The 26,336-nt window shown below is 56.6% G+C and overlaps 6 protein-coding genes across 6 annotated transcripts; 4 read left to right on the top strand and 2 right to left on the bottom strand.

Moving 5' to 3' along the window:
• Positions 1-3,371: 3,371 nt before the first annotated feature.
• Positions 3,372-4,089, top strand: SLS55_007784 (uncharacterized protein; the record flags this gene model as incomplete). Its single annotated transcript, XM_066779199.1, has 2 exons — positions 3,372-3,377; positions 3,421-4,089. 2 exons carry the CDS (start codon positions 3,372-3,374, stop codon positions 4,087-4,089), a joined length of 675 nt encoding a protein of 224 aa, XP_066630003.1.
• Positions 4,090-4,180: 91 nt separating this feature from the next.
• Positions 4,181-5,913, top strand: SLS55_007783 (uncharacterized protein; the record flags this gene model as incomplete). Its single annotated transcript, XM_066779198.1, has 4 exons — positions 4,181-4,256; positions 4,308-4,336; positions 4,385-4,612; positions 4,672-5,913. The coding sequence occupies 4 exons, from the start codon at positions 4,181-4,183 to the stop codon at positions 5,911-5,913; spliced, it is 1,575 nt and encodes a 524-aa protein (XP_066630002.1).
• A 1,507-nt stretch (positions 5,914-7,420) lies between these two features.
• Positions 7,421-8,953, top strand: PET9 (ADP/ATP carrier protein; the record flags this gene model as incomplete). The annotated part of the gene is made up of 6 exons (XM_066779197.1): positions 7,421-7,456; positions 7,542-7,559; positions 7,739-7,760; positions 7,885-7,961; positions 8,081-8,707; positions 8,768-8,953. 6 exons carry the CDS (start codon positions 7,421-7,423, stop codon positions 8,951-8,953), a joined length of 966 nt encoding a protein of 321 aa, XP_066630001.1.
• Positions 8,954-12,109: 3,156 nt separating this feature from the next.
• Positions 12,110-14,674, bottom strand: SLS55_007781 (uncharacterized protein; the record flags this gene model as incomplete). Its single annotated transcript, XM_066779196.1, has 3 exons — positions 12,110-13,145; positions 13,199-13,437; positions 13,499-14,674. 3 exons carry the CDS (start codon positions 14,672-14,674, stop codon positions 12,110-12,112), a joined length of 2,451 nt encoding a protein of 816 aa, XP_066630000.1.
• A 129-nt stretch (positions 14,675-14,803) lies between these two features.
• SLS55_007780 (uncharacterized protein) lies at positions 14,804-16,670 on the bottom strand (the record flags this gene model as incomplete). Its single annotated transcript, XM_066779195.1, has 2 exons — positions 14,804-15,755; positions 16,396-16,670. 2 exons carry the CDS (start codon positions 16,668-16,670, stop codon positions 14,804-14,806), a joined length of 1,227 nt encoding a protein of 408 aa, XP_066629999.1.
• Positions 16,671-19,297: 2,627 nt separating this feature from the next.
• Positions 19,298-21,345, top strand: SLS55_007779 (uncharacterized protein; the record flags this gene model as incomplete). The annotated part of the gene is made up of 2 exons (XM_066779194.1): positions 19,298-19,838; positions 19,898-21,345. 2 exons carry the CDS (start codon positions 19,298-19,300, stop codon positions 21,343-21,345), a joined length of 1,989 nt encoding a protein of 662 aa, XP_066629998.1.
• Between the last annotated feature and the right edge of the window lie 4,991 nt (positions 21,346-26,336).

Raw genomic sequence — 26,336 nt, 5'->3', positions numbered from 1 at the left:
TGCCCACTTCCTCGTTGCTTGGAAGAGCGCCTGCATGCCCCATGCTCACAGCGTGGGCCTTGGCCTTCTTGACGGGACGGGTATCAGCGTGCGGATGCTTGACAGTAGTCAAGCAGCGCGCCAAGGATGGGACTCGGCCGGTCGCGCTGCTCAGCCGTCCAAGGCGTCCCTCAGCTCTGCACATGAGAAACCCACAACATCTACAGTTCAGACCAGATTGTGATATACCTTCCACCAGAGTCCCTCAAATCCAAAATCTACTTCGTAACAGATATACGTCGAAATGCAACATCGATCCCTGAACCAAAGCCGCCGTCTCGTCTCGCGGCCGTCGTCCTGCCGATTGCCCAGCGCATGAGTCAACCCAGGGGCGGACACACCGTCTAATACCACATTTACTTCGACCCAGCAGCCATCCGTCCCCATAATCCCATGCTCGCCATGCGAATCCTAGCCGGTGGACCGAGCCAGGCATCGATGCCGTGTGTCGCTTGCCCACCTGCTGAACATGGACGTCATACTGCGACGCGCATGGAGTTTCTGCATCCCGCGTGTAGGAATGCGAGCGGAAGATGTGGTGTAGCAGTTTTCAAGTTGAGGTAAGCACCTACGGTGGGCCTCACCCATTCCCCGTCGTCGTCGCCGCCGTCGACAGCCTCCTTGTTGGATCACTCTTCGCCGATGCTCGGTCTACTATCCAGTAGCGCTTCTGGGGTAGCGCCGGTGCGTTGGCTGGTCGATTTGACGGTGATGACGGTGGTTTCCGTGTGGTGGGTGCTAAGGAGGGTGGTGGTGAACTTCGAGAGTGTTATTGTGGGATATGGGCAAGTGAGCAAAAGGTATGTACAGCGATGAAATGACTTCTAGCTAAGCGCAGAAGCTGACCTGCGGACAGGATTTATCCACTATTTTGACGATCATCATCATGCTTCTGCTCGGATACCAACATTTACTTAGCAGCGGAAGAGATCAGCCAGCCAAACTCCGAAGCATAAGCCCTGCACAACGACATCCGCATAGGTGAGCCTTGCTTGGAAAAGGAAACATACTAGTCGACAGCATCCGGCTGCGGGAACGTGGCGGCCCGTTGGTGGCTGCTTGACATTGGACGTGCATGCCTGAAAAATTGCCTGATTGGGCAATACCGGCTGATCCAATTAAGTTCGCCGTCGACTTTGAGTGAAGCACGAGCATGCCGTCGTCATGCGTTGCTTCTACTGAGAGTAAGGCAGAGCTGTCAGTGTATCACTAATTGACGACGCCGCAGCCAGAAGACAGCTGGGAAGAATGAATCTTGATGGGTAACTGCGTACTCTCAGTGCCCACGAACCGAGCGTTGGAAGACAGAAGCGGCGGTGGCGGTCGGGTACATGGACCGGGTCGTGCCTGTCTCTTTGGGGCTCAGTGCTGTGCCTTTCACAAGCCAAATAAGGGATCATTATGAGTATGATGTGTTGAGAGGTTAATGGTGTTGACGAAGGATCGACGAGGAACTGGAGCGCACTAAGCCCCTCTTGGATCTGGCCGTGCCTGCCTGGTTGCCCCCACCCTTCACGACTTCGCCCATTCTCCACCGTCGCGTCCAACCCCCAGCAACGAAGTGCCTGCTTGCATTGCCACCTCTTAAGCGGCTCGAAACCACAATCGACTTCGACAAGGAAATCGCCGGCTGCAGTCAGTCCCGTTGCTTCAACGGATCTGGTCCAGCACCCATTCCCGTGGGAGATCAACATACAGCAAGTCCGCAACAAGGCTTCTAATTGGATAGAGCGCCGGCGATTTGACGTTGGCTGCGTGGTTATTGACGTTGCTTCGTTGTTTGCTGGGTTTGCTTCAATTGGCCAAGCCGGATCGTAGTGCTTACCCGATTTGGAAACCAGCCTCTCCGGTGATCCGTTCGGGACGCAGATCACCATATTTCTTCCTTCCAGGTTCTACTTCGCAAAGTCCGCTACTACTGAAGGTTTCTCCGGCAACAGACCGACACTAAGCTTCCCAATGTGTCAGCTCTTCCAATGACAACTTGCCGCGAGCCATTAACGGTCAATTTTCGGCCCAGTGGCGGTTCCGATTTCCACCAATGATGTCTATTTACGACCGTGCTTATCTATGGATGGCATATCTCTGTTCTTGTAAGCTGGTCACAAGATACATGAAGTATCTCCAGAGCCATACCTTGCCGTATGCTGTTGAAAGACCCTTAGACCAATGTGGCCAACCAGGAAAAAGTACATTCTCCTTTGATACTTCTGCCAACCCGTCAGTCTTTTGAAAGGATACCAAATGCTTTTAGTTGAAGCTTTGTAATGACATTTTCGCGTAATACAACGACGACGAGCAAGCCTGACAGGATCACATCTTCTTCTCTCATTCTTCACCTTCCCTTGTGCATTACCACACAGCAACAAGTACTCCTGCTCACAATCGAGGCCCAAACAAGATAGGCTTTTCCGCTGACATAACCAGAACGGGCTGCAAAGTTTTCTACCCGAACCACTCGGATGACGAGCACCGTAAGAGCCAGGAGTGAGAACCAAGCTGTGCCGGGATCCGAACTCCCCAGCCTGGATGCGGCTCTGTGGAGATCTGCAATCCCTTCTGTGCTCCCACACTACGGCGGTAACAGTCAACGGGTCCAATGAAGGCATGCAACTAAGCGAGACAAGGGATGCTCAAAGCGAAGTGCTTTACCCTTCCGCTTCCAACCTCTTTGTATCCACGTGGACTTCCCGCGCAAAACGCATTTGGTACATGTGTCCCCTGTCAATTCCAGGTAAAAGAAAAACAATAAATCACGCAGGAAGAGCGATTGTCGTCGTCGTCTGCAACCGGAACCTTGCGACAGCCTGCCTTATAAAATGCTGTGACGATGCATTCTTCCGCACGGACAATACCTGTTCATATTACTGCAGCGGTCCATCCTCTGCTTGATCTTCCGAACTTGTCCGTACCGGCGATGAGGGGACTTGCAGCGCTGTTGGCGTCCGTGCCGCCGGCCGTTGCCGCCGCACTTGTTCCCGATGGTGTGATTCGTCGACAGTTCGAGAGCGATACTACTGCTGCTTTGCCCGACTCTTCTTCAGCATTCGATACGTTGTATGTATGCTTTCTATTCCTGATTTTACCAAAAATCACATCATCATCTTCCTACTGCTGCGTTCAGATATGAATGCTGCTCTCGCAATATCATCCTGTTGTCAACAACCATTGAAACCCATTGGTCTTGCTTCAAATTTCCATATCAAAAAAAAAAAAAAGTCCAAACGTTCATCCCCTCCCAGGTCCACCTCCACCGAAGGATCATCACCACTTCCACCACCCTCAAACACGCCTCCCACCTGCAACCCGCTCACCCCCACCAACCCCTCCACATGGTGGTACGCCGACCTCCTCTCCCCCTCCTCCTCCTCCCCGTCCCAGCTCGGCACCTCCCCCTTCCTCGGCGTGCCCCTCAACAGCACCTACCCGGTCCACCGCAACGTGCTCTCCTACGGCGCCGACCCTTCCGGCACGCTTCCCTCGACCGCCGCCATCCAAGCCGCCATCAACGACGGGGGCACCGTCAACATCGACAGCGACAGCGGCGGAAGCTTCTCCTACTCCTACCCCAACCTCCGCAACACGACCGGCCGCGGCCCGTCCTTCGGCTCCACCCTGACGCCCGCCGCCGTCTACCTGCCGCCGGGCACGTACCTGCTCGACGCGCCGCTGCAGCTGTGGGTCGGGACGGTGCTGGTCGGCGACGCCGTGTCGCCGCCCGTGCTGGCCGTGTCCGCGGGCTTTTCTTCTTCCGCCGCGGGAAACTACGTGATTCGCGGCAAGGAGCCGAACCTGCCCGCGACGAACGGCTTCTTCGTGGGGTTGCGGGACGTGGTGGTGGATTCGAAGGCGTACGCGGGCGACGAGGAGCTGGTGCTGCTGGATTGGACGGTTAGCCAGGGGACGCAGTTGGCGCGGGTGAGGTTTGAGATGCCGCCGGGGGCCAGGCATGTCGGGATGAGGTATGTGTTGTTTTCTTTCGTGTCCCCCCCACCTTTTTTTTTTTCTCCTTCCGTGTGGGAAGGTGGAACTGGGAGTCGTTCGGGCTGACGGACTTTGTTCTTATGCGTATAGTACGAAGCTTGACTACAATAGCAACGTCATCTTGAACGACCTTTCGTTCAACGGAGGCGCCGTAGGAATGGACTTGAGCGGACAGCAGTGGCTGATCAAGTCAGTGACTTTCAACGGGTGTGGTATTGGAGCGATCGTAGATTGTAAGTGATTCGCGGCCTTGAATTACGATTGAGCTGACGGTTCCGCGCTAGGTTACGATTGCGTTTTTCTTGATGTAAACGTATGTACTTCGCCGAACTCTGAGGGATTTGTCTGACTTGCTCTCAAGTGTCTCGGAGTCGGCATTTGCCTCGATGGCAGCCAGACGTCAGGCAGCCTCACTGTCATCGATAGTTATACTGCCAACTCGGGCACATTCGTGTCCAGCTACGAGTCGGTCAACGGTAGTAACCAGCTTGTCCTCGAGAACATACAAAGCGACGGTGACACCGTCACTCTAAGCGGCGACGTTATCTTAAGGGGAAATGTGCCATTTACCTGGATCCGCGGTCAAGTGGTGAGTGGCCTCCTTCCTGCCCACCCGTCAACGACTTAACCTGACTGAACGGTGACCAGTACACGCAAGGCAACCCTAGTCCCTCATATCAGCAAGGCGCTATGGTATACACGCCTCGGTCTTCCGCCCTAACTAGCAACGGCAATTACTTCGTGATGAAGCCGCCCACATTCCACGAGTACGACAGCTCGCAGATCCTCAACATCAAGGCTGTTCCGGAATATCCCGTCTACGGTGACGGCAACACCGATGACACGAAATCCATCAACGCAATCCTTACGCAGTATGCCGGATGCAAGGTCATCTACATCCCCGCGGGCACGTACGTCGTCACCAACACGATCTTCATTCCGCGCGGGACACGCATCTACGGCGACGCCTACGCCTCCGTCATCAGCGCCAAGGGACCCACCTTCTCCTACCCCAACATCCCGATGCCGATGGTCCAGGTCGGGGCACCGGGAGACGTAGGCGTGGCGCAGATAATCGACATGATGTTCACCGTCGGCGAGGTGCTGCCGGGTTGCAAGCTGGTTGAGGTGAACATGGCAGGCGAGCAGCCTGGCGATGTCGCACTAATCAACTCGCACATGCGCGTCGGCGGCGCCGCCGGGTCGGCCGTTCAGACAAGTTGCGAAGACGCTTCGCCGTGCCGGGCCGCGTGGTGCTTGATCCACCTGACAGCGCAGTCGAGCGCGTACGTCGAGAATGTGTGGGGCTGGACGGCGGACCACGACCTGGACGGCATATACACGCAGAACATTGCTACGGGTAGGGGGATGCTGGTCGAGGCGACGAAGGGCACGTGGATGGTCGGCACGTCGATGGAGCACAACACGCTCTACCAGTACAATTTCAACGCCGCCCAGAGCGTCTTCGCCGCGATGCAGCAGTCGGAGACGCCGTATTGGCAGGGGGTGGACTCCGGGACCGTCGCACCGTATCCATGGACGGATGCATTGCAGGCCAGTGATCCGGACTTTTCGCACTGCCCCGCGTCCAGTGGAGGATATTGCGGGGCAGCGTTGTTCGAGAGAATCGCGCAGAGCAAGAGCCTCTCCTTGTACGGCGGCTGCCTTTGGACCTTTTTCACCGGCGGAAACGAAAGCGAGAAATGCGACTCGGATTGTCAGCAGGAGGCGATTGACATAGATAACGCTTCGAGCGGTATCTATCTGTACGGCACAAATGTGCATAAAGTGACGAATATGGTTAGGAGCGGCGGATGGAGCATTGCGGGTCAGAGCACGAACGAAGGCGGCTGGGGTGGCGTGGTCGCTGCTTACCTGTACAACTCTTGAGTCAATATTTCGGTTGTGAAATTTTGTTGGGATTAGTAACATTTCGGATCTACACTTTGCGTTCTTCACCACCGTACCGCCCCAGTACGCAGCCGCTGCCTCCTGCTGAAAAGCCGAGGGGACGAAGTGAAGAGAACAGTAGTCTGGTGCCAGTCCGTGATCTTTGCTGGCTCGTTGCTGCCAGGTACCAATTGGGAAAGGTGCGTGACTGCAGGTTGCTCCACACCTTTTTCTCCTCGGCGAAAAATTACAGTCATAGCAGGCGTTCAGCCCGAAGGACTCTTCACTGTCTTCATTTGAGAAATCCAGCCAGACGCAAGAGATCGCTCGAACCTGCTCACGGTTCAGTCAGTCCCAACACACCACACCACATCGTGGTCAGTTGCTCCGCTGTGGTGTCAGCGGTTGGCGTCTGGAAACCACAGCAATGCTGGATGAAGTGGAGTCTAAGTATGGTCTGGGGTCAGACGATATGATCAGGTGAGAACCGTTTCAAATGACAGGGTTCTCTCCAGCTTCTCCGCAAAGGCGGGAGTCATACCACAGGCGGGAGAGCGGCATAGCCTGGGGCACAGACAGCCTTCCATTAGGCGGCTCGATTAAAAGCTTGTCTGCTCAGGCGTAGATCATTAAAGGCACCACGGCCTGCCCCGGACGGATCTAGAAGGTAGACACGTGATGGAAAAATGGGTTTCTCTCCTGACCCGAGACCGGCAGGCTGGCCTGGAAATGACGTGCCTGGGGAGAGGCTCTGGCCGGCTGGGCAGATCTGGAAAGCTTCCAGATCTCGAGCAATGTTTGGGTCGGGGTCGCACAATTCTTTGGTCGCAGCGGCGCGTGCGTCCCTGCGTTGGCTGCAGGCGCATGGTGCAGCACGCCGCGGCCAACCTCAGCGCCACCGTTTTGACGGCGTCAGCCTCGCGCTAGGAGCCCCTATACGGTGAGCGAGTGACGTCGGGACGAATGCCAGGGCTTCAGGTTTTTTTGCGGCGGTTTCTGCATGTGCCTCGGAAGGGTCTGGCGTCTGGCGGGCGGGCGCAGAGAATTGCGGGCGGTGCGGGAGAAAACCGGGGCCGAAGACGCTTGGGCGCATTTTGGCCAGGAAGTCGGTTAGGACACGCGGGCAGGATGGTCAGCACGCGCTCTGGCGGTCGTGGGAGCAGCATCGCCCCGCTGCGCGGCTCTGGGCTCTGGGCTGCAGGACGGGCTCCGGGGGGCCAATTGGCAGCGGCATTGGGCGGGCAGCAGCGGCGTCTGAGGCCCAGCAGGCTGGCGGGTCGGCGGCAGGAGAGCTGGAGTGGATGGACGGCCGGCAGCTGCGCTGCTCGAATACACCCGTGTAAACCCGAATCTTGGCGCGCTAGCCGCTTGCGCTGTAGCGCGGTCAAGCGAAGTTTTCGCGGCCGACCGCCGCCCTTATTTATGCTCTCAATCCTTTCGAACCCTCTTCTTCTCCATCCATCTCCCCTCATCCCTTTCCGTTTGGTTTCATTGATCAACCGGCACAATGGCAAAGGAAGGCGAAGTTGTTCAGGCTGACAAGGTATGTCTTTCCGATGCCGCTGTCGCAACGCGACGATGCGCGCCCGTCCACCCGATATAGAGCTGCGGCTAACAGAAGATAACAGAGCGTTTTCGGCATGCCCGTAAGTCATCTCTGACGACCTCCTCGCATCGACGCTCGTCTTGGACCGGTCCTGCAGCACCCGCCGCATCGCTCGCAACGGCTGCCGCGTCGTTGGCGATAACGGCGTTGCGGATGCTGCAACCTGTCCAAGTTGCGGAGTTGGCTCCTCGATGAACCTCACTAACACAATCACAACAGGGATTCGTTGTCGACTTCTTGAGTACGTCCAACCCCTAGGCATCCATCGCCAATGCATTCCCGATGCCATTGGCACCGGCGATGGATTCGCGATGGATGCTGCAAATTTTGCGTCTGGACCTCGATCGCTGACTGCTTATCTACAGTGGGTGGTGTCTCCGCCGCCGTCTCGAAGACCGCCGCCGCTCCCATCGAGCGTATCAAGCTTCTCGTCCAGAACCAGGTACGCTTTCTTCGTCGACTGGGCACGCTCACCGCCTGCCTCGACCACCTCGTTGGCTCTCAGCCTCCTCTGCTGAGCCGACGTCACCTCGAGCATGTGCTAACCTGCGTCCCCAATAGGATGAGATGATCCGTGCTGGTCGTCTCGACCGCAAGTACAACGGCATCGCCGACTGCTTCCGCCGTACCACCGCCCAGGAGGGTGTCGTCTCCCTGTGGCGTGGTAACACCGCCAACGTCATCCGTTACTTCCCCACCCAGGCCCTGAACTTCGCTTTCCGTGACACCTACAAGTCGATGTTCGCCTTCAAGAAGGAGCGTGATGGCTACGCCAAGTGGATGATGGGCAACCTTGCCTCCGGTGGTGCCGCCGGTGCCACTTCCCTCCTCTTCGTCTACTCTCTCGACTACGCCCGTACCCGTCTTGCCAACGACGCCAAGTCCACCAAGGCCGGTGGCGGTGAGCGCCAGTTCAACGGTCTCGTTGACGTCTACAAGAAGACTCTTGCTTCCGACGGTATTGCCGGTCTCTACCGTGGTTTCGGTCCCTCTGTTGCTGGTATCATCGTCTACCGTGGTCTCTACTTCGGCATGTACGACTCGATCAAGCCCGTCGTCCTCGTTGGTCCTCTTGAGGGTAACTTCCTTGCCTCCTTCCTTCTCGGCTGGACCGTCACCACCGGTGCCGGTATCGCTTCCTACCCTCTTGACACCGTCCGTCGTCGTATGATGATGACTTCTGGTGAGGTATGTATCAGCAGCACCCCAGATTGACAGCACGCAGAATGATGCTGACCAACTTTGCAGGCCGTCAAGTACAAGTCTTCCCTGGATGCCGCCAAGCAGATCGTTGCCAACGAGGGCTTCAAGTCCCTGTTCAAGGGTGCTGGTGCCAACATTCTCCGTGGTGTTGCCGGCGCTGGTGTCCTGTCCATCTACGACCAGGTCCAGCTCATCCTCTTCGGCAAGAAGTTCAAGGGTGGTTCCGGCTAAATGCACTCTCCTTCGATATCGACCGAGAGAAGCATACCTTAATACTGGGGTGGGGACGACGAAGGGGGGATGGACTTGGAGTGGATAGAGTAAGATCAAGCCTGAGCTTGTTCTGGTCACGAAAGAAAACAAAGCTGGGAGCGGTTTCTGATATCCCTGCTTTCCAAGCATTTTGTACTTTACCCGGCAAATTTTCTTCTTTGTACCTTGCGCATCTCGCTGGCTTGACTCGCTCTGATTTCCTTGATTTCCAATTTGCTCGCTGGGCACTTCCGTCGTTAGATAGTGCATTCTCATCGGCAGGAGGTGTTCAGAGGTTGGCAGCGGGAGAAAATAACGGCATAGAATTCGATTGTGTTTTTCGTTACTCCTGAACGCCATGCAGCGCGGTGAAGATGTTGAACTAGCCAGATCTCAACAACAGACAGGGTCTTGAGCCTCAGCCACGATGAAGATCGCACACCCGCCCGGCGGGGTGGTTGAGGCATGGTGAGTTGCGTAATTCCATTGTCGAATCGTCTTCGTTGTGCCCTCCTTGCATCTGCCGAACCGCCTCCTTTCAATCATGATGCGCTGGGGTAGAGGCGCAGCTGCCGGGCCTTGGGATCGGCGGCCCGCTTTAGGGAAAGCTTCACGTGACGTCATCGGGCTTGTAAAGGCAACAAGCTCATCTAGCTTGCGCTTCTGCTGCGCCAGGCACCTGTCCTTGCATCCTCGCCGCGACGCCCACACATACTACATAAAGGCATACAGCTTCCTCGCCATCGCATCAATTTCACTCGGCACCTCTTTTCTTCGGCTACCCAATCTCCAATTCGCACGACATCGCCAACCATGCCTCCAATCCCCATCTTCTCGGACGCGCCGATCAACCCCCAGACCGCCGCGAAGCCGGACGGTGTGACACCGCAAACCGCCGCAGCAGACAACCTCCAGCAGCAACCGCAGCCCACACCCACCCGCAACACCGCCACGACGACCGCCGCCGCCGCCGCACCCCCACCACCCCAACCAGGCGCCGCGCCCGTTCCCCCCTCGACGAACCAACACTTCCCTCCGCCACCCTCCTCGAGCTCCCAATTCTCGTCTTCCACCCCGCCACAGCCCCAACCCGGCGCCGCGCCCGTCCCCGCGCCCACCGGTACCACTTCTTCCGCCTCGCCCGGCACGCCGGCGGTCACAAAGACGGTGACGGAGACGGTGACGATGCAGGGCGGGCCGCCGCCGCAGTTCGGCATCCCGGCGCCGGGCGCAAACGCGGCGGCCACGCACTCGACGGACGCGGCGGCAGCAGCGAGCTCGCCCTACCACGGCGGCGGCGGTGCGACGACGATAAACTTTGGCATGGTGGATGGCAGTGGTGGCGCCACGAGGACGCGTGGCTCGAGCACGGCGAGCTTGGAGCATCCGCCGGGTTATGTGCAGTATGTGGATCCTTTTTCTCCCTCCTCCCCCCTCTCTTTCGCCCTCATATTGGGGGTGGTGGGGTTTCTTTCGTCATGATGGTGGTTTAGGGATGGGATGCTAACGCGGGGGCTTCCGTTTAGGAATCAATACCCTGACGGAACGGCGGCGCAGAGGGCGGCGCTCGAGGCGGCGGCGGCGAGGGACAGGGAGGAAGGCGGCGTTTGGGGCACCGTCAAGGGCCTCGCGGCCACGGTGGGCGAGGGGCTGAAGAAGGCGGACCAGGAGGCCTGGAAGTTGGTTGGCCAGGGAAAGTAGAGAGGGTAGACATGTTCGTCTGGGAATGTGGGGGTGATTGGGAATGGGATACGATAGCATACGGACGGGTTGGGTTTAGGGATTATACATGATGGATCATGGCTCATTCGGAATGGCAACGGCGTTCAGGATTGATGTTGTACTATAGGATAGGCTTACCTGTGCATGAATCACAGGAACGACAGCAATGCGTCATCGAGATGGTCTCCTGCACGTACGACCTCAAAGCCGATCTTGATCGTCACAGTGATCGAGGCAAGACGCAAATTCCGTCACCCGCATGCAGTTTGCTCTCAACGGCAACCCCTCTTCATACACGAACGAACGTCTCAAACCACAATCCTGTAGGCCGGCACTACAGCCGCCAGTAAGATAATACGGAGCTGCGGAACAGTTAGCCGCTCCAAGCTATTAGTGACCGGGCGTGCGGCACAAAAACCCACCAAATGGGGGAGGACGGATGTCACGAGCTGGTAACCATCAAACGCGGGCGGGCGAATCGGGTGTATGTGCCGAACGAAAGAGCCGCAACGAAGAGGGCAATAGGGGGCTGGAGAAGGGACGTGATAGGCCGCGCCCAGCGCGGAAGACAACTCCGCTTCGTTCGAAGTTGCTCACGTTTAGAAGCAGCTACCGCTCCGTGCCATCCACACAGACACATTGTTCCCTCAGAGGAACAGAAAAGAGGAGCAAGGATTCCCGGATCGGGCAACTCTGCAGCTGATGGGGAAGGTTCTTGAGCGTTTTGTTGAGGGCTTCAGGTTCGTGCATGATGATGTCGCCGCCCCATTGCCTTCGATGCTCTGGAGTTAAGTCCTCCGATCAGGGGCGGAGGGGAGAGAAAAACTCGCGGCCATTTTTGATTCGTTCGGGTTCAACACCCGTCTCTTGCTTCTTTTCTGTTCACGTCACGCTCTTGGCTTTTCTCCGGGTAACACATGCGGTCCGGCTTGCATCATGATTTCATACAGGCACTATATGCGAAAGAAGGACCACGTGGGGTTCCGTCATAGCACGGAAGCAAAAGCCTTGTATCAGTCCCATTGCCCCGCTCAACGGCAGAGCAAGGCTGAAAAGGAACGAGCGCCCACTCCGACCAACAAGAAATCATCGGACGTAACCCCCTCCGAAAACAAAGAACGAAAACGAAAGAAAAGAACAAAACAAGCGCACGAGCCGCGCAAATTCCTCGAAAGTAAAAACCCGCCGTGATCATTCGCCAGTTGTCGCCACAAGGAATCACTACTTCCCAAACACCGTTGAAACGCCCCCAGAACCCCCGATTGGGGGTCGAGCATTGATCATCGTTACCTGGAGAAGGCAGAAGGTATTCACATCGCCTGAGCTGTTGCTTGGTGCCAGCCGACAGCGCCACAACGCCAGGAAGCAAACTTTTGCAAGGAAGCAAAGTCTTACGAGAAGTTCCAAGTTCCATCAAAGGTTATTCCCGAGAGACTGGAGCACAGCGGTCTCTGCCGTAGCGGTGTTGGGGGTTTGTTTCCGGGAGCCAACTTTGTCGGACTCGTTTCCAGCGTTCTCCTTTTCTTCAGATCCGGATCTCATCAGAGAGTCATGCAAAATGCGGTGCGGCGACGTGTCCATTTCAAGTTTTGGGCTGATGCCCTCCGGATCCTCGTACACCCGATCTTGGTTCTCTGAGACTTGGGTAGCGGGTGTTGTCTCTGCCTCTTCCTGCTTGGGTTGCGGCGCATTGCTCTGTTCACGAAGCTGGTTATCGGGAGCCACGTCCTGGTCACATCCATCGCCAGCTTCATCCACATCCTCATCAGCAGGCACATCCTGATCAGCTCCATCTTCGGTTTCGTCCACACCCTCGACGAGACGGCGAAAACCCTCTTCACTGCTCTCCAAGATATGTGCGATGTCGTCCCTCAGGTCAATCTCGGCCTGCGACGGAGCGGCGACCGTCCCAAGATTGCCAAGAACCTGGATATAATCCCTTCGAGCGGTTGCGTGGACGCCTTCGGCGCGAATCGCCAGTTCCGACTTGATAGTCGAAGTCAAATCGTTCAACCGAGCTTTGACGGCATCGCATGCGTCCTGGAACACGGTGGTACGGCTCTTAGACACATGTGCAGACATGTGCCCTTTCATGCGCATGTAGCTTCCAGAGCCGTGTTCCGTCAAGCACATGTGGTACGCATGCTCCATCGCAGCAGCAATGACAGGTGTGAACTCTCTGTTCACCTCTCTCTGGATAGTTGTCATCATGGCCTTGATAGACTCGACCTGGCCCTTCAAGAACGGCTCATAGCTGTTGAGCTGGCGACTAAGTGCTGCAACAGCTACCGTGCTGACACCCAATTCTCTGGCTCGCTTAGTGACCGTGTTATGGAAATTGGTCAAGACCTCCAGTGTCATCTTCTTGAACTTATCCAGCTGGGCAGGAAGAGCGCGTTGGAAAGCCCTCTCCCAACCAGTGGCAATTTGCTTTATCATCGGTTCGGCACTGGTGAAAGATTAGTGGGCTTGGCTCGACCATCTGGGCTTGAAGCGACTTACAGTTCTCCGTTGAAATCACGAGGACCAGCGGCCCCTGAGAATACACCGTTCCGGACAACCGTTGCGCGGTACGTCGCCCAGAACATCCCACCCTGGCTACGAGGGGCGCCCCACCCTTCAGCTGTCGGAAGGCTAGCATCAGATGCAGTCGCAATGGCTCGGTCGTATTTCTCGTAAATGTTCTGAGTCAGAGCTTCGGTCAGACCGGAAAGCGTATCATCGACGACTTTGCTAAGGTCCTGTTTTTGTGTTTTCGTCAGCATGCATGTGGATTTGGCTGTATACAGGGAAATGACGCACCTTTTGGAATTCTTCTAGTTTGTTTTCCACGAACCGAGCCTCCTTCTGCTGCTGCGCGGCTGAAAGATGAGAGCCATTCCTAGTGCTAGACGCCCACAAGAGCAGCGAATTGAGAAGCTGGGAAAGGCTGTTGAGGAATCGACGTCCGGCGGCGGCACGGCCGTATTCGGTCAGCTTCTTGCAGTGCGCTTGAAGTTGCGGCATCTCCGTCTCATAAACGTCGCTGAACCCAGACACATCCTTGTCCCTCTTGAGACGACCACTGAGCTTCTGGAAAGCCCTCGCACTTATGCAGAAGACCGGCAGCGAGCGAGCAACCTCGTCGTAGTCACGAATCTCTTGGTCGGGATCGAAATTTTCCTCGTCCTCTTCCAGGGCGGTTTCCTGGTCGAGCTCTTTGATTCCAGCAGCGAAGTCTTGTTGGATGGCCCCCTTTGAATACTCATTCCTGCCCTTAATGCATAGCGAGTTGATCTTGTGGTCGATGGCCGCAATTTTCTCGTTCAGGGCCTTGATTTCTTTCCGCAGTTCCTTCTGCTGCGAGTCTATTGATTCGCGTTGAGTCTTAGCATCCCTTTTCCCGGATCGAAGCTCTTGGATTTTGGCATCGATCTCCTCGCTGCTAAGAGCCTGTCGATCGTCTGATTCGTCCTCTGAGTCAGCTTCAGCAGAGGACGCTTCAGAGGCATCAGATACGTCTTCAGCATAATCGTCATCGGAATCAGTCGTGCGGCGTCTTTTCTGCGGACGGGAACTCCCCTGCGATCCCTTTCGCTTCTTGGCACTGGTCGGCGCATAGACCGTCTTGCCATCTTGTATACCATCTCTTAACTTCTCCCAGATTTCGAGCTGGTCTTCGCAATCGTCTATAGCGTCATTGAAGGCCTGCTTGGCGTCGGCATGCTCGTTCAACTGGTCTTTGAGCGCTTTGACCTGGTTTCTCATCTCATCGGCCTCCTGCCAGGACTCCTCGGCAGTCTCATCCAAGTCGAGACTTTGTACGGCTTCTTGATTGGAAATGTCGTCCGTCTTCGAGCAAATGAAGGTCACGTTCCCGTAAGTGCCATCTAGTTTCAGCTGTCGCTTAAACGAGTCGCCGAGGAGTGACTTGGCCGCTTTGTCATCAACGGCGCGTGTGATGGGGGCCACAATCCAAAGCCCCGTGCACTGCTTCATGTATCCGTCGGCGACAGCAGCGCGCGCCGCATTCGAGTCGTGCACTCCGGGAAGATCAACAAGAACAGCACCGGTTGACAAAGCAGGTGCCTTAGTGTAGATCTTGACAATCCTAATAAGCGGCCAGTATTACATGCGCTTTGTCTCAGTCTTCTTGTCCTTCTTTTGACCGGTGTTCTTCTCCTGGCTGTCCACGTAGGTCTGGAGCTTCTTGTAGAACTTATTGTTGTCGCTGTCGGCAATGTGTTTAACAGTCCCAAGTATGTTGTTCACAGTTGCGTCGCGCTTGAGAGCCTCCAGTCCGCCGGCAGCAAGCGACTCCTTCGTTCTGTGCGGGTAAACAGCGTGGATCTTTGCAAAAGCTATGCCAGCTTCACCATCCGGATTGCTTGTGACCTCTTTGCGGATATTACCACTGCCGTCCAAAAGATCCTCAAAGAGGATCTCCAGTTCCTTGTACCACTCTTCGGGCTTGATGAACTCGACATCCGCTCGGTAGCGGTCTTCGGCATCATCGCTCTCGTTGTAGGACAATTCGGTGACGACGGCAGTACAAGCACGCATGCAGTTCGTAGGAACGAGACGTTCCTCATCAAGCAGGGCATTGATAACGCTGCTCTTACCGGCACCAGTATTTCCGACGACACCAATAACAGTGCGGCTACGGATAGATTCGTTCTTTAGGTCCCTGATCTGTCGGAGCCACTGTGCCGCGTCTTCACTCGAAGTTTGGTCATCTGCCAGGGGTTCTTGAAGCTTCTCGAGCAAGTTGACAGCTTCCTCAACACCTTTCTCCAACTTCTCCGGGTCCGTTTCCGATGACAGCTGTTGCAAGAATGGATTTTGCGGTGCGAGTTTGGTGTCCTCGTTCTCCTCTGAAGCAGCGTCCTGGTCATCGGGAACAACCCCATTCAACGCGGGTGACAGTGGCACATTGCCAAACTGTGTGGGCAGCTGTGCGTGACCTCGGCTCGACGGACTCGCAGCAGATGAGGAATAGTTGCTTGAAAAGGGACTTTGAGGATGATTGTGCAGATACGGACTAGTGTAGCCTTGGGCAGTGGGGGGAGCCGCCGGGACCCTTGGGGTATTAGCATACGGTGAGGAGCCCCACGGCACACCAAAGTGCGGAGATCCGGGAGATCCGAGAGACGGTGACGTGGAGTGTGCTGGTGGCTGCGAAGGCCAGCGCTGGTTTTGGAGCTGTGGTAGGTGCTGCGGATTCTGAGCCGGCGCAATTGTGCGAAACCCGCCCGCAACAACCGGTGGCTTGGATGTGTAGCCTGTCGGCGGTGGCACTGATATCGCTGGCTTTTGAGATGCGGTTGGCGGAACCGATGCAGAACCAGGACAGCTGCCCTGCACCGGCTCAGACTTGGGCCAACGAATCGGCTCGTGCGCCGCAGGGCGTGGGGTTCCCAAAGACGGAGCAGCAGAAGTTTTCGCTTGAACCGGCTCAGGCTTGACCGGGCCATTCGACGACTGCGCTGCCGTGGGTGGAGTTGCCAAAGACAGAGCAGCAGAAGTCTTCGCTTGCACCGGCTCCGGCATGACGGATGAAGTCCTCACGACCTCAGTAGGTGCAGGTGGAGCGGTAGGAGCATCGGTGCGCACGGGCACCAAGACAATTAGGTTGTCCTCGCTAACGAGCATGGTCAATTCACATGGCAGTGGAAGGCTTCATGTCGCGGTCTACTTACTATTTGTTCAACTCGACCAACCTGACTGTGTTTTCGGGCACGGTGGGTCCAAGTTGCAGACGGAGATGGCCAGGCCTGTCCTGATACCTCCGGTGGTACTCGTTGTGGATGGTTTTGATTTTAGTCTTGCTATTGGCCTTGATCCAAAGGAAGTCGTGTTGCTCGGAAGCCTTTGAATGCTCCGGACCTTCGAGCAAGACAGCGACCCAATATCCGCCAGGTTTGTGGGGTTCGTCAGGCTTGACCGCCTTGGTTCTTTCGCGCAATGCGTCGTAGGCCGCCGACGTGGTGGTCATGTTGGCAACCGACGGGCTAATCGAAGTGAGAGGAATAGGGCTGGAAGCAGTGGCACATTCCACAGTAGCCGCGTGTTGGGAAGCGAGTGCCAGCTGTTGCCAGCTGTTGCCAACGCCGTTGCAGGGGTCAATGCTTCGGAAACTAAGGGTGATGCAGTGAGCCGGGCATTGAGCGATGCAGACAAGCCAGTGTGAGCGTTGCGGAGTGCACAATGGACGGGGAGGTGAAGTGGGGGACGGGTCGCGACAGAAGTGTGCGCGTCGCGAAGCAAACGCGCTAGCTATTTTGTCACGTGAAAGATACGCGCGGGCCACTATGCGTACCAAGTGGGGCAGCCGCCGGTTGCGAAGAAGATCTTGCTCCACACCGCCCTTCTGAACTGACCTCATAGAATTATTTATCTATCTATTTGGGGTTTACGTCCTTCTAGAGTCTAAGACTATGAAAGACGAGCTAACTAAGCTAAAGTCTAGAGAAGCGAGTACGCTGAGAGGAGAAATTTCACCCCGTTAGCTAGTTCGAGGGTAGTACGAGGAATGTTGACCTTTAGATAGTCTGTCTGCAACGGACCTCGTACGCCTTTTGAACTCGCTGGACAAAAAAATCCAGATACTCTGCCCTGCGTCAAGCTTGTAGCGCGGCCAAGCCTTTTCACGTGTTTAATCCGCAGTGTGATATCCATAGCGTCATCGATCCTTAGCTGGATGCGTAACCTCGGCCCAGTCCCCATCTCGTTGGTTAAAGCTAGAGTTTGGATGTATTTGACAGCTGCTCTGTCCTCGCTGTTGGATCTGTGAACCAGGCAGTCCTTTCACACCGGACTCAACCTTCTGTCAGCAAGATGGCACCTCCGTCTCCCCTCTCGAAACATCAGACTCAACCTCCTCTGCGTCAGCTTGCCGCGGAGAAGCTGCACGGAAAGGGAAGCAATCCCTCTCAGCTGGGAGACCCCATATCTCTCAAGGCCGAGACCTCGAACTCTTGGCCGACCGGAGAAGATGCCAAGCCTCGTGGTGGATCCACTTCGTTCTCTCTAAGCGACGCGGCCAAGAAGACGATGCTTGGAGATCCAGTCAGTCTGAAGGCAGAAACGGTGAACACGGAGCCCGCCGACCATGACAATGGCCCGTCCGGAAGCCGTGGAAGTTCGCAGAAATCAAAGCTCTGAAATCAGATCAGCAAGTCTTTCCTGAGGCGACAGGCACCCCACGATCGATCAACTATCCACGTAGGATGATTGTACCGTCCTCTGCAACAACCTTTGGAGGGCTCAAATCTTCTGAGCTCTGCTATCACCCTCTCTGATTTTGATTTTGATTTTGTAAGCGCGGATCAGATTCTGTTTTCCTTTGGCGCCTGCTGCAAGTCTGGTTTAAAAGCAATTGCAATGACTTGCAAGGATATTCATCGAGTTTGAGCATCCGCTGGATCTCCGGTTTTGTAGTTCGCGGTCTACTCGCTGCGGCCACAGTGGTCTGGCAAAATCGAGTTTACCTTATTGTCCCCCATCTGTGCCAAAGATATTGGCCCCTACTTACACAGGCAGAAGAATGAAGTGCTGTAATTGTACGGTGATAAATTTCGCATCTGTGTCCGGATGTTTGCTTCGACTGCCGCTTAGGAAAAGCGTAGCATCATGCGCTGGACACGGAGGGAACAAGTGGTTTGCAGTGTGCCGTGTAGCCATTGCGTGGCCTGGTGCCTCTATACCAGTGTTGGCTAGCGATGCGTGCGCTATAAGCGCCTAGTGATAGGGGAATGGCGCCGTGAAATGGACGGTCCTGAGTCTATACGCAGGCGTATTCTCGTATTCGTGTCGATCAGACGCAGGAGAAGAGAAGAGTGTCCAGGCGTAGTCCTTGTGGGCATAGAGCAAGTGCGTGCTTCAGAAGGCGCAGGTGGCAGGGGGCCGGGTCTAAGCAGAGATCTGGTCCCTGAAAGCGCGCAGATGGAGCGAGGTACGTAGTAGATGTACGCGCTGATCAGCAGCCAGAACCCGGGCGCGGACGCAGATACCGGTTTTCGCGCAGCAATAAAGTGGCGGCAATGAGGGGCGATTGACGACGTCGGCATTGCGCAGCAGCAAGCTCTGCGCCGCTCGAACCGTAGTGGCGATGAAACCTTCGGTCTGTCGTGGTGCGTGGATGACAGGTCGCGGATAGGCCGGCGGGTCGTGGCGCACGGCGATGAGGCTTGAGGCTGGCCCGTGGGGCGTGAGGGTGACGTCGCGCATCGAGCATGGATTCCCCATGATGCAAGCTACGCGGCCTTAGGCTGATTTACAAATAACCAAGACCCTCTACACCCGCCCCCAAGCTCCGCCTGTTGTGCGAGCTGCTGCACTGCGACCCCTTCCAGTGCCGAACCCCGATTCCCTGGCCCTGTTGCCCCGCAATGCCGAAGCCTTCGCACGAGCGGTAGAAACCATCCCTCCGACCCCGACTCCTTCCCCATCCGCGCCGCACCAGAGCTTAGCCCGCCGCCGGAGCTTACGGAGCTTGAAGCTTCCGAGCTTCCATCACTCGCTCATTACATCACCCGCCCTGGCTCTGTCGCTCGCTCAAAGAGCCTCACCCTCCGCCTCCCGTAGCGCCCGCCGCTCCCGCAACACCAAAGCCGCGTCATCATGGCGAGCGCACAGCTGCACGGCGCCCTCGGCTGCCTGAGACCGAAGGACTTCACCAGCGACGTCCCTCTCGATGACCTGCAGACATGGATGCGCGACATCCTGACGAATGGCGAGACCATCGTCAACTCCATCCCCCAGGTGCCTGGTGGCACAGACTTCCTCTCTTCCGAGCGCAAACGAACCGACGTCAACGGTGCCCACAATGCCTCCGAGATGACCGTGTCAGACGCTCGATCGCCGCCTTTCGACCCTTCGTTCGAGCCTCTCCAGGCGTTATGGGGCAAGCCGACCAATGCCAGCAAAAACCCTCAGAAGATTTCCGTGTACAAGATGGCGGGCGCAGACAGATACGGCTCGTGGTTTGCGAGGCGAAGCGTACATGAGGGCTTGGGGTTTACCAAATGGAAGCGGGCGCTCCAGCAGGAGTTCGCTGAGAGCTTGGCCGTTGAAGGCGGACCCGGAGTCGGCAGCATCAGAGGCATTGGTGGAGACAAGCGGCTCGAGCGAAAAGTTGTCGAGGGTCTTGGGAAATTGGAAGGTGCGTATCAGCAAAGCAATGCTCCTGGCCGACCGCCAGCTAACCGTTCTCGATGCCAGTGCTACAACTATCCGCAAAGTTCCCGGCACCCACAGCGCCGCGAGAATTCATCACCATGATCCTGACGTCCGATAATGCATTGAGCGAGAAATCCAAGCCCCATGTCGATGGTCATGCCGCCGCGGAGCAAATCCCTCGGCACCACATGATTGTGTCCATACCTTGCGAACACCCAGAAGCACCTGTTAGAAGTGAACTCGTACGAGGCAATTATGAGTCCATCGAGATGATTCGAGAGATACCCCTTACCCCTGCAAAGTCTAAGAACGGAGATATAACAAGGAAGGAAGAGGCCAGCCCTGATGATCCGGAAACCAACCCGGTCGAATGGATCATGATTACACGAAGTGATCCAGGCGGTGGAATCCCTAGATTCTTGATTGACCGCGGAACCCCAGGCTCCATTGTCGCAGACACGAGCAAGTTCCTGGACTGGGCCTGCGCGAAGGAGGACCTTCCAGACCCAGAAGCGGTTGAGCAAGAGGGCCTGCCGTCGGCAGCAGACAAGGAGGCAGCACAGGTAGAAGACGAGGCGCAACCAAGAGCAAGCTTTTCGGCCGCGTCAAGGAATGCGCAACTCGCTGGCGTTGGCACAAGCATCGCAGATCTGCCGCTCACGGAGCCCGCTACCATCAAAAATGGTAAGGACAACAACGGTTTCCTATCAAGCCTCTCGAATGCCATGGAGACTGGGATTCAAAACTATGCTCCCTCATCGGTGGCCTCGTATCTCCAACCTAATCCGCAAAACTCATCATCGTCATCTTCAGGATCCGACAGCGTTAGCGACACCGAAAGCCTCAACTCATTCGCCTCCGCCGAGCAATGGGCCACCGCCAATGGAGGCCCCGATGGTGACGACGAGCATGCCCCACCCTTGCCTCCGAGACGCGTTTCGGGCGAGAGTGTTGGCAGCGACCTCACGAAAAGCCAATCGGCCCAAAATCGCTACGACAGGGAGATGCAGAAGCTGGACTCCAAGCGAACCGCGCTGGAAGAAAAGATGCGGAAGCTCAAGGAGAAGGAGCAGGCGCGCGAACAGCAAGCTACGGAACGCGAGGAGCGAGAGAAGCGCCGGGCCGGAGAGAAGTACCAGCGAGAGATGGAGAAGCTCGCGGCGAAACGGGACAAGGAGGCACAGAAGCGGGAGCAGCGAAGGAAGAAGGAAGAGGAGAAGAACATTGTTACCCGAGTGCAGCGTGAGCGTGACGAGTTCAAGTCGCGCGCGGAGATGGCAGAGCACGAAAACAAGTTGCTCAAGGAGCAGCTTGGCGAGCTGCAGCACCAGAACACGAAGCTTGTTCAGAGCTTGGGTAAGAGTGAGCAGGGGAAGCAGGTGTTGAAGTCTATTAACGACGAGCTGAGTAGGGCGAGGAGCTCGAGTGCCACGTCGAGTGTCAAGAGCAAGGGCAGCAAGAGGAGTGGGGATGAGAAGGTCACTGGGTGAACGGGTGGCACATTGTTGCTATTGAATTGATCTTCATCTTTCTGATATTCTGCACTTCACTCTTATCAAGCAACGAGCGGCGATGGGAGTCGGTTCACAGTGGGTTTAGCTTTCAGTCACCTTTGTTTTATTGCATTCATACCATCATTACCGGACTGGGAGTGGAGCATTTGAAATACCAAGCGGATTGAGGTTACATTCAGTAGTGGTAGAGCATGGACAGCCATCTGTCTGTGCAAGACAATCAAAGCATGGAAATCCCCTTCAGCCATCTTCTTGACATCAGTTCATTGCTCTCCACATGTCACGAGATGCGCGCAGTCGCAGGAGCCAGGCACTTGCAGTCGAGGTTCGCTACAGCCATGGCGTAGCGCCTCATCCCCACATACAAGGGTGGTGGCCTTCGGAGATTTTATCTGCATGGACACAGGTTCTCGAGCATGCCCCATTGGTTCCAGGCACACCCGCCAGAGCGGTTGCCTCATCTCCGAGCAAAGAGCCATCGTACCCCTTCGACAGCGGCGGGCCGAGCACTGGGGAGAACAGTGCAAGCCTTGCAGACCTTTTTCCCCCACCTCTTGGAGCTCCACATGCCCGTAACAGCCTCGCCTTCTGGCATCCCCCAAACCCTTGGCTGCCACAAACAGCAGTACGTCGAAAGGACACCTCATCGATTGAGGGACCTGGACGGCGGAACTGCGGCGCTGCTGCCGCTGTAGCCGCCCAGGTCGAGACAACAGCTGTCCCCAGTTATTTCTACTTTTGGTCGTGTTGGGTATGCCACCTATGTGAGAGCTGGGCGAGGGTGTCACGGATGCTTCCGTCCTCAACCTTCTTCCCCTTCATCTTGATCCGCTTCCCCGTGAGAGACGACGTTTGGTTGAGCAGCCACGAGCACAGACAGACATGACTCGTTGCGCCGCGCTCCCTACGCACCCGGCGAAGCGAGGTTTGTTCATGCATCTTGCAAGGTGTGCTGAGAAAGAGAAGCGAGCTTTGAGTGGAGAGGGATATAGTATATCCTGTTGACCAGCGGAAAAGATGGATGCGAGGTGTATAGAAAGAGACGACTAAGCAAGGGAGCCCAGCTTGCCCACAAATGTTGAAACCCACAAGAGTTCCCCCTGACGGGCCGTTGGCAACGGGGAGGCGGCCTGAAGAAAAACTTCTCGACATGTTGCTCGAGGAGGAGGAGGCTCATGCTAGCCGGGGAAGGGAACCCTGCAACGGACGGAAAAAAGAAGAGAGAAAAAAAACCATGGGCAACAAATCGGGCAACCACTCGGCGACGCCGTGGAGCCGAGGCTGGCGCTGCCGGGATCGCTTCGAGCTCTCGCCCCTCATCCCGGCCGGCCGTCTCTTGTCAGCATTATTCATCGGACGCTCCGCACAGGAAGCGGGAGAAATGGTGCAAATGCCACGCGCCGCACCTCTCAGGAGAGAGAAGATGGCCAGTTGACTAAACTAGCGGCCGGGGGAGCTGAGATGGCAGAGAGAAAAAAAAGAGGAGACAGGTATAGGCGAGGCCGAGACAAGGTGTACCTGGCTATGCCCTTTTTTGCGGATCCCGGACGCATGGAGGAGGACGATGCCCTTCCCCTTGAGCCACCCAGCTGCACTAGCTCTAGCGATTGTTTGGCTCGCGAGTCGGAATGTCGGATGGAGGTGGTGGTTGGATGATGGACGGCGCGTAGTGGGGGCCGCCGGCAGGATGGACGTGGGCTCGGTCCCTCGACAGGCCCCTTCCTGCTCCCACGCTCCCTCGGCGCCGGCCCGCGCGGATTGCGCGTTTGCGCGGCGTGTGCTAACACCGTTTGGTGTTCAGGTTGGCTCGGGGCTGCCGCCTGCCGAGAGGGAGCAGGGCCCCCGCCGCGGCAAGCCTGGACCGACGCCGCCGCCGATGATGATGATGCTGATGATGCTGCTGCTGATCCTCCCCCTTCGTTAGCCGCGCCTGCTCTCGATGCGATGGGTGGAGCAAAGCGCTTGCGGATGATCGGGGGTGGACGGGAGACGGGCGCCACCTCCCGCGACAGGGACGACGAGGAAATCAAGAAAAGCCGCGGCCAGGAGACGGCGCCGGCAGAACACACGTCCACGTCCATCAAGCCTAGATGTCGGCGTGCCTGCTCCCCGATGCCTGCGCCCAGTTCCCCGATTTTCCTTGCATCCCGCGCCAGAGCCAGAGCGAAGCTCGTAGGGATAATGGTTTCCTGCCGCCCTATCATGGCCGCCCGTCGGGTTCGCGTTGAAGATTCCCGATCGGCCCAATCTCCCGCAGGTAGTCGCGATAATCGCTGCAGATGCAGCATGCTCGATTCGGCCATATCACAATATCCCATTCATCTCCCTCCTCCTCTCCCCGGCCGCGGGAAGGATCGCGGTCTCGGCGCCGAAGAGTGAGAAAATCAGAGGCCATCCCGACGCCTTTCAATGCCCGCACCGTGCTCGCGGCCGTTTTTCACCAGAGATTGAAGGCGGTTTGTCTGGCAGACAGAAATAGGATCGGGCTAGTAGTGGTGAGGTCGCACGAACAATGCACCGACCAACTACCGCATTCAGACACAATGCCTTTCAGTCCCGTTCGTCGTCGCAAGCAGCAGCAGCAGCAGCAGTAGCAGCACGTTCCGCCGTTCCGCGCAGCAGCCACCCGGGCCGTCTCACATCACGACGAAAGAGGAGAGATGTGTGTGAAGAACGAGAGCAGCCTGCATTGCTGGCTTGCTGCATGCACATCATCATCTTCCTCCTCCTCCTCCTCAGTCGATGTGCCCCGGCCGGCCCCCAAACCCTTTCCCTGCCTCACGTCATGCATGCATGCATGCACACATCAAGGACAGGCCGCGAAATGTGCCCTTACACATGTCTCGCATTCGGCCCTGCAGGGCCCACAAAGACGTAGAGAGAGAAAGCGAGAGAGCGGGATTTGCGCCCAGGGCAGCAAAATGGAGAGAAACAAGCCGAATGGCAGAACGGCCGGCGAGCGCGACGAGAGCGATGGGCCGCTCCAGACGGGCGCCTCTCAGACGTCATCTCTTACCCTTTTCCTCGGCGGAGGGCGCCGATGATATTATTGCTCGTGCTTTCCGCGGTTGGTCACTGACCAGCCCCATCCGACGGACGGGACACGCGCTGCTGCTGTCATCATTCCATCCCGCTCTACCGCTCATGCAAGTGTGGAGACCGGGAGACATCAAATCCTGCGGAAGCTGCAGATGTGTGTCGCGCATACGGCAAGAGCAAGGAATGCAGGGCTGCCTGACAAAAACGCTCGCGCTTACGCACGCTTCCCCGGAAAACAACGCCCCCATCAAGCATCAAGTCCCCTTGCAGCCAGCCATTTCAACGCGGGAAAAGAAAAAAACGAAAGGCGGCGGGCGCCAACCAGTGCGCTAGCACGCGCCTAAATTTGGCGAGGCTGGCTGGCAGGAGATGCCCCCGGGCCACAGAACCACAGTATTGTCTTGCAGCCTCTGGCAACTGCAAGCATGCTATACGACAACGACCAAGGAACAGGAAAGGACGGCACGGAATATAGAAAATCTAAACACTGGTAGTGAGGAACCACAGGAGAACGCCGTTGCTGTTGCCCCATCTTCCCGTTGGCGCGTCCAGGGCCCCGGCCGCGAGATCCAATCGTCGGAGATGTGACAGGGAACCGCGTCCCTACGTCTATACAAGCGAGTGGTCTCGTTTTACTCCCTCTGCCGCGGCTACGGCTGGGCGTCCGTATGGCGGGCGACCGGTCCCCTTCTCTCAGTGCGGGTGTGGCGCAACGCCGGCTCCATGCACCGTGGAGAATTCGAGCACGAGTTACGGCACGGGATAAGCATAATGGAACCGTTTCCGAGGTTGTACAAAAACATCAATTCTGTATTTGGGACCGATGACTCTTTCTACTGATCTCGTCCCGCGCTTAGCTCCTAGCTAGAGCCTCGGGTGAGGTGGAATATCGATGGCGGTTGCGAAGGGCAGCAAGAAAAAAACAATATACACCACAGCTACCAGAGATTGAAATGAGATTGGACTAACCTGACAAAGTGCACATCCCGACTATGGTGTCGAGCTTCATGGGTCTAGAAATCCGTGTTCAGACATCGGGTTGAGTCCGGTAGTCGTGGTCTCAACCGTCGTGGCGTGAATCTAGAATTCCGAGTTCAATGATCGTGATCTCAAATGTCGTGGCGTATCAAGTCATGGTGTCGCCCGTCTCACTTGTGGGGTGATATCAAAAAGTTCAGTCAAGCTTCGAGGCATGCACTCCCGAGTGCTGTAATTGCGTCAGCGGCGGGATCCAAAGACGGCGGGTGGAGTGTGTGGTAGAGGCTTTTGGTAGCCGTGATGCGAATGGGTGCACCATTGGAACATGGATGGTGCATGGACTGGTCACACGTAAATATGCAGGCACGGCCAGACTTACGAGTTCCGGAAGGTGAGCAAGAGGCTCGAGCAGAGAACCATTGATTCACCTGCTCCCCTCAGAGACCGCATGGGCGGATCAACTAGCACCATGCCGTGTCAACAGCACCCAGAAGCTGAGTTGAGACCGGTGCCACAACAGATTCACTATATTGCCATGGTCTGTGCAAGAATCACAGGCCGGCCGATAGCCATTTCCATGTGAAAAAAGAACTCGTAAACCGTCTCGTCGAGTGAGTGTCTTGTCTGTTTGAGGAAATGTGAAGAGTATGATGACGATACGACGCGAAGGAAATGATTGGCTATCACAATTCACGATTTGCCCGACACCAGTCGAGTGACGGCAGAAGAACAACAACGGAGCAGAAGAGCAGCTCTGTCCTGTTTTCTCCTGGGTCTTTACGCTCGTATTCGAAAGAGAATTGTTCGACGCAAGAGCCGTGCCGCGTCTCGGGAGCAGACTCACGTCAAGGTCGCAAGGAAGTTGCCGCCGCTGCCCAGCGACACGTCGAACGGGGCAATGCTTCAGGTTGTCGTTTCGAAGCTGGGTGTGTTGTCGTGTCCAGTCGGGA

This window comes from Diplodia seriata (assembly GCF_021436955.1).
Source record: "Diplodia seriata strain FDS-637 chromosome Unknown scaffold_8, whole genome shotgun sequence".
Lineage (NCBI taxonomy): Eukaryota > Fungi > Ascomycota > Dothideomycetes > Botryosphaeriales > Botryosphaeriaceae > Diplodia > Diplodia seriata.
Note: the sequence above shows the minus strand (reverse complement) of the source record. Positions and strands in the feature narration are given on the sequence as shown.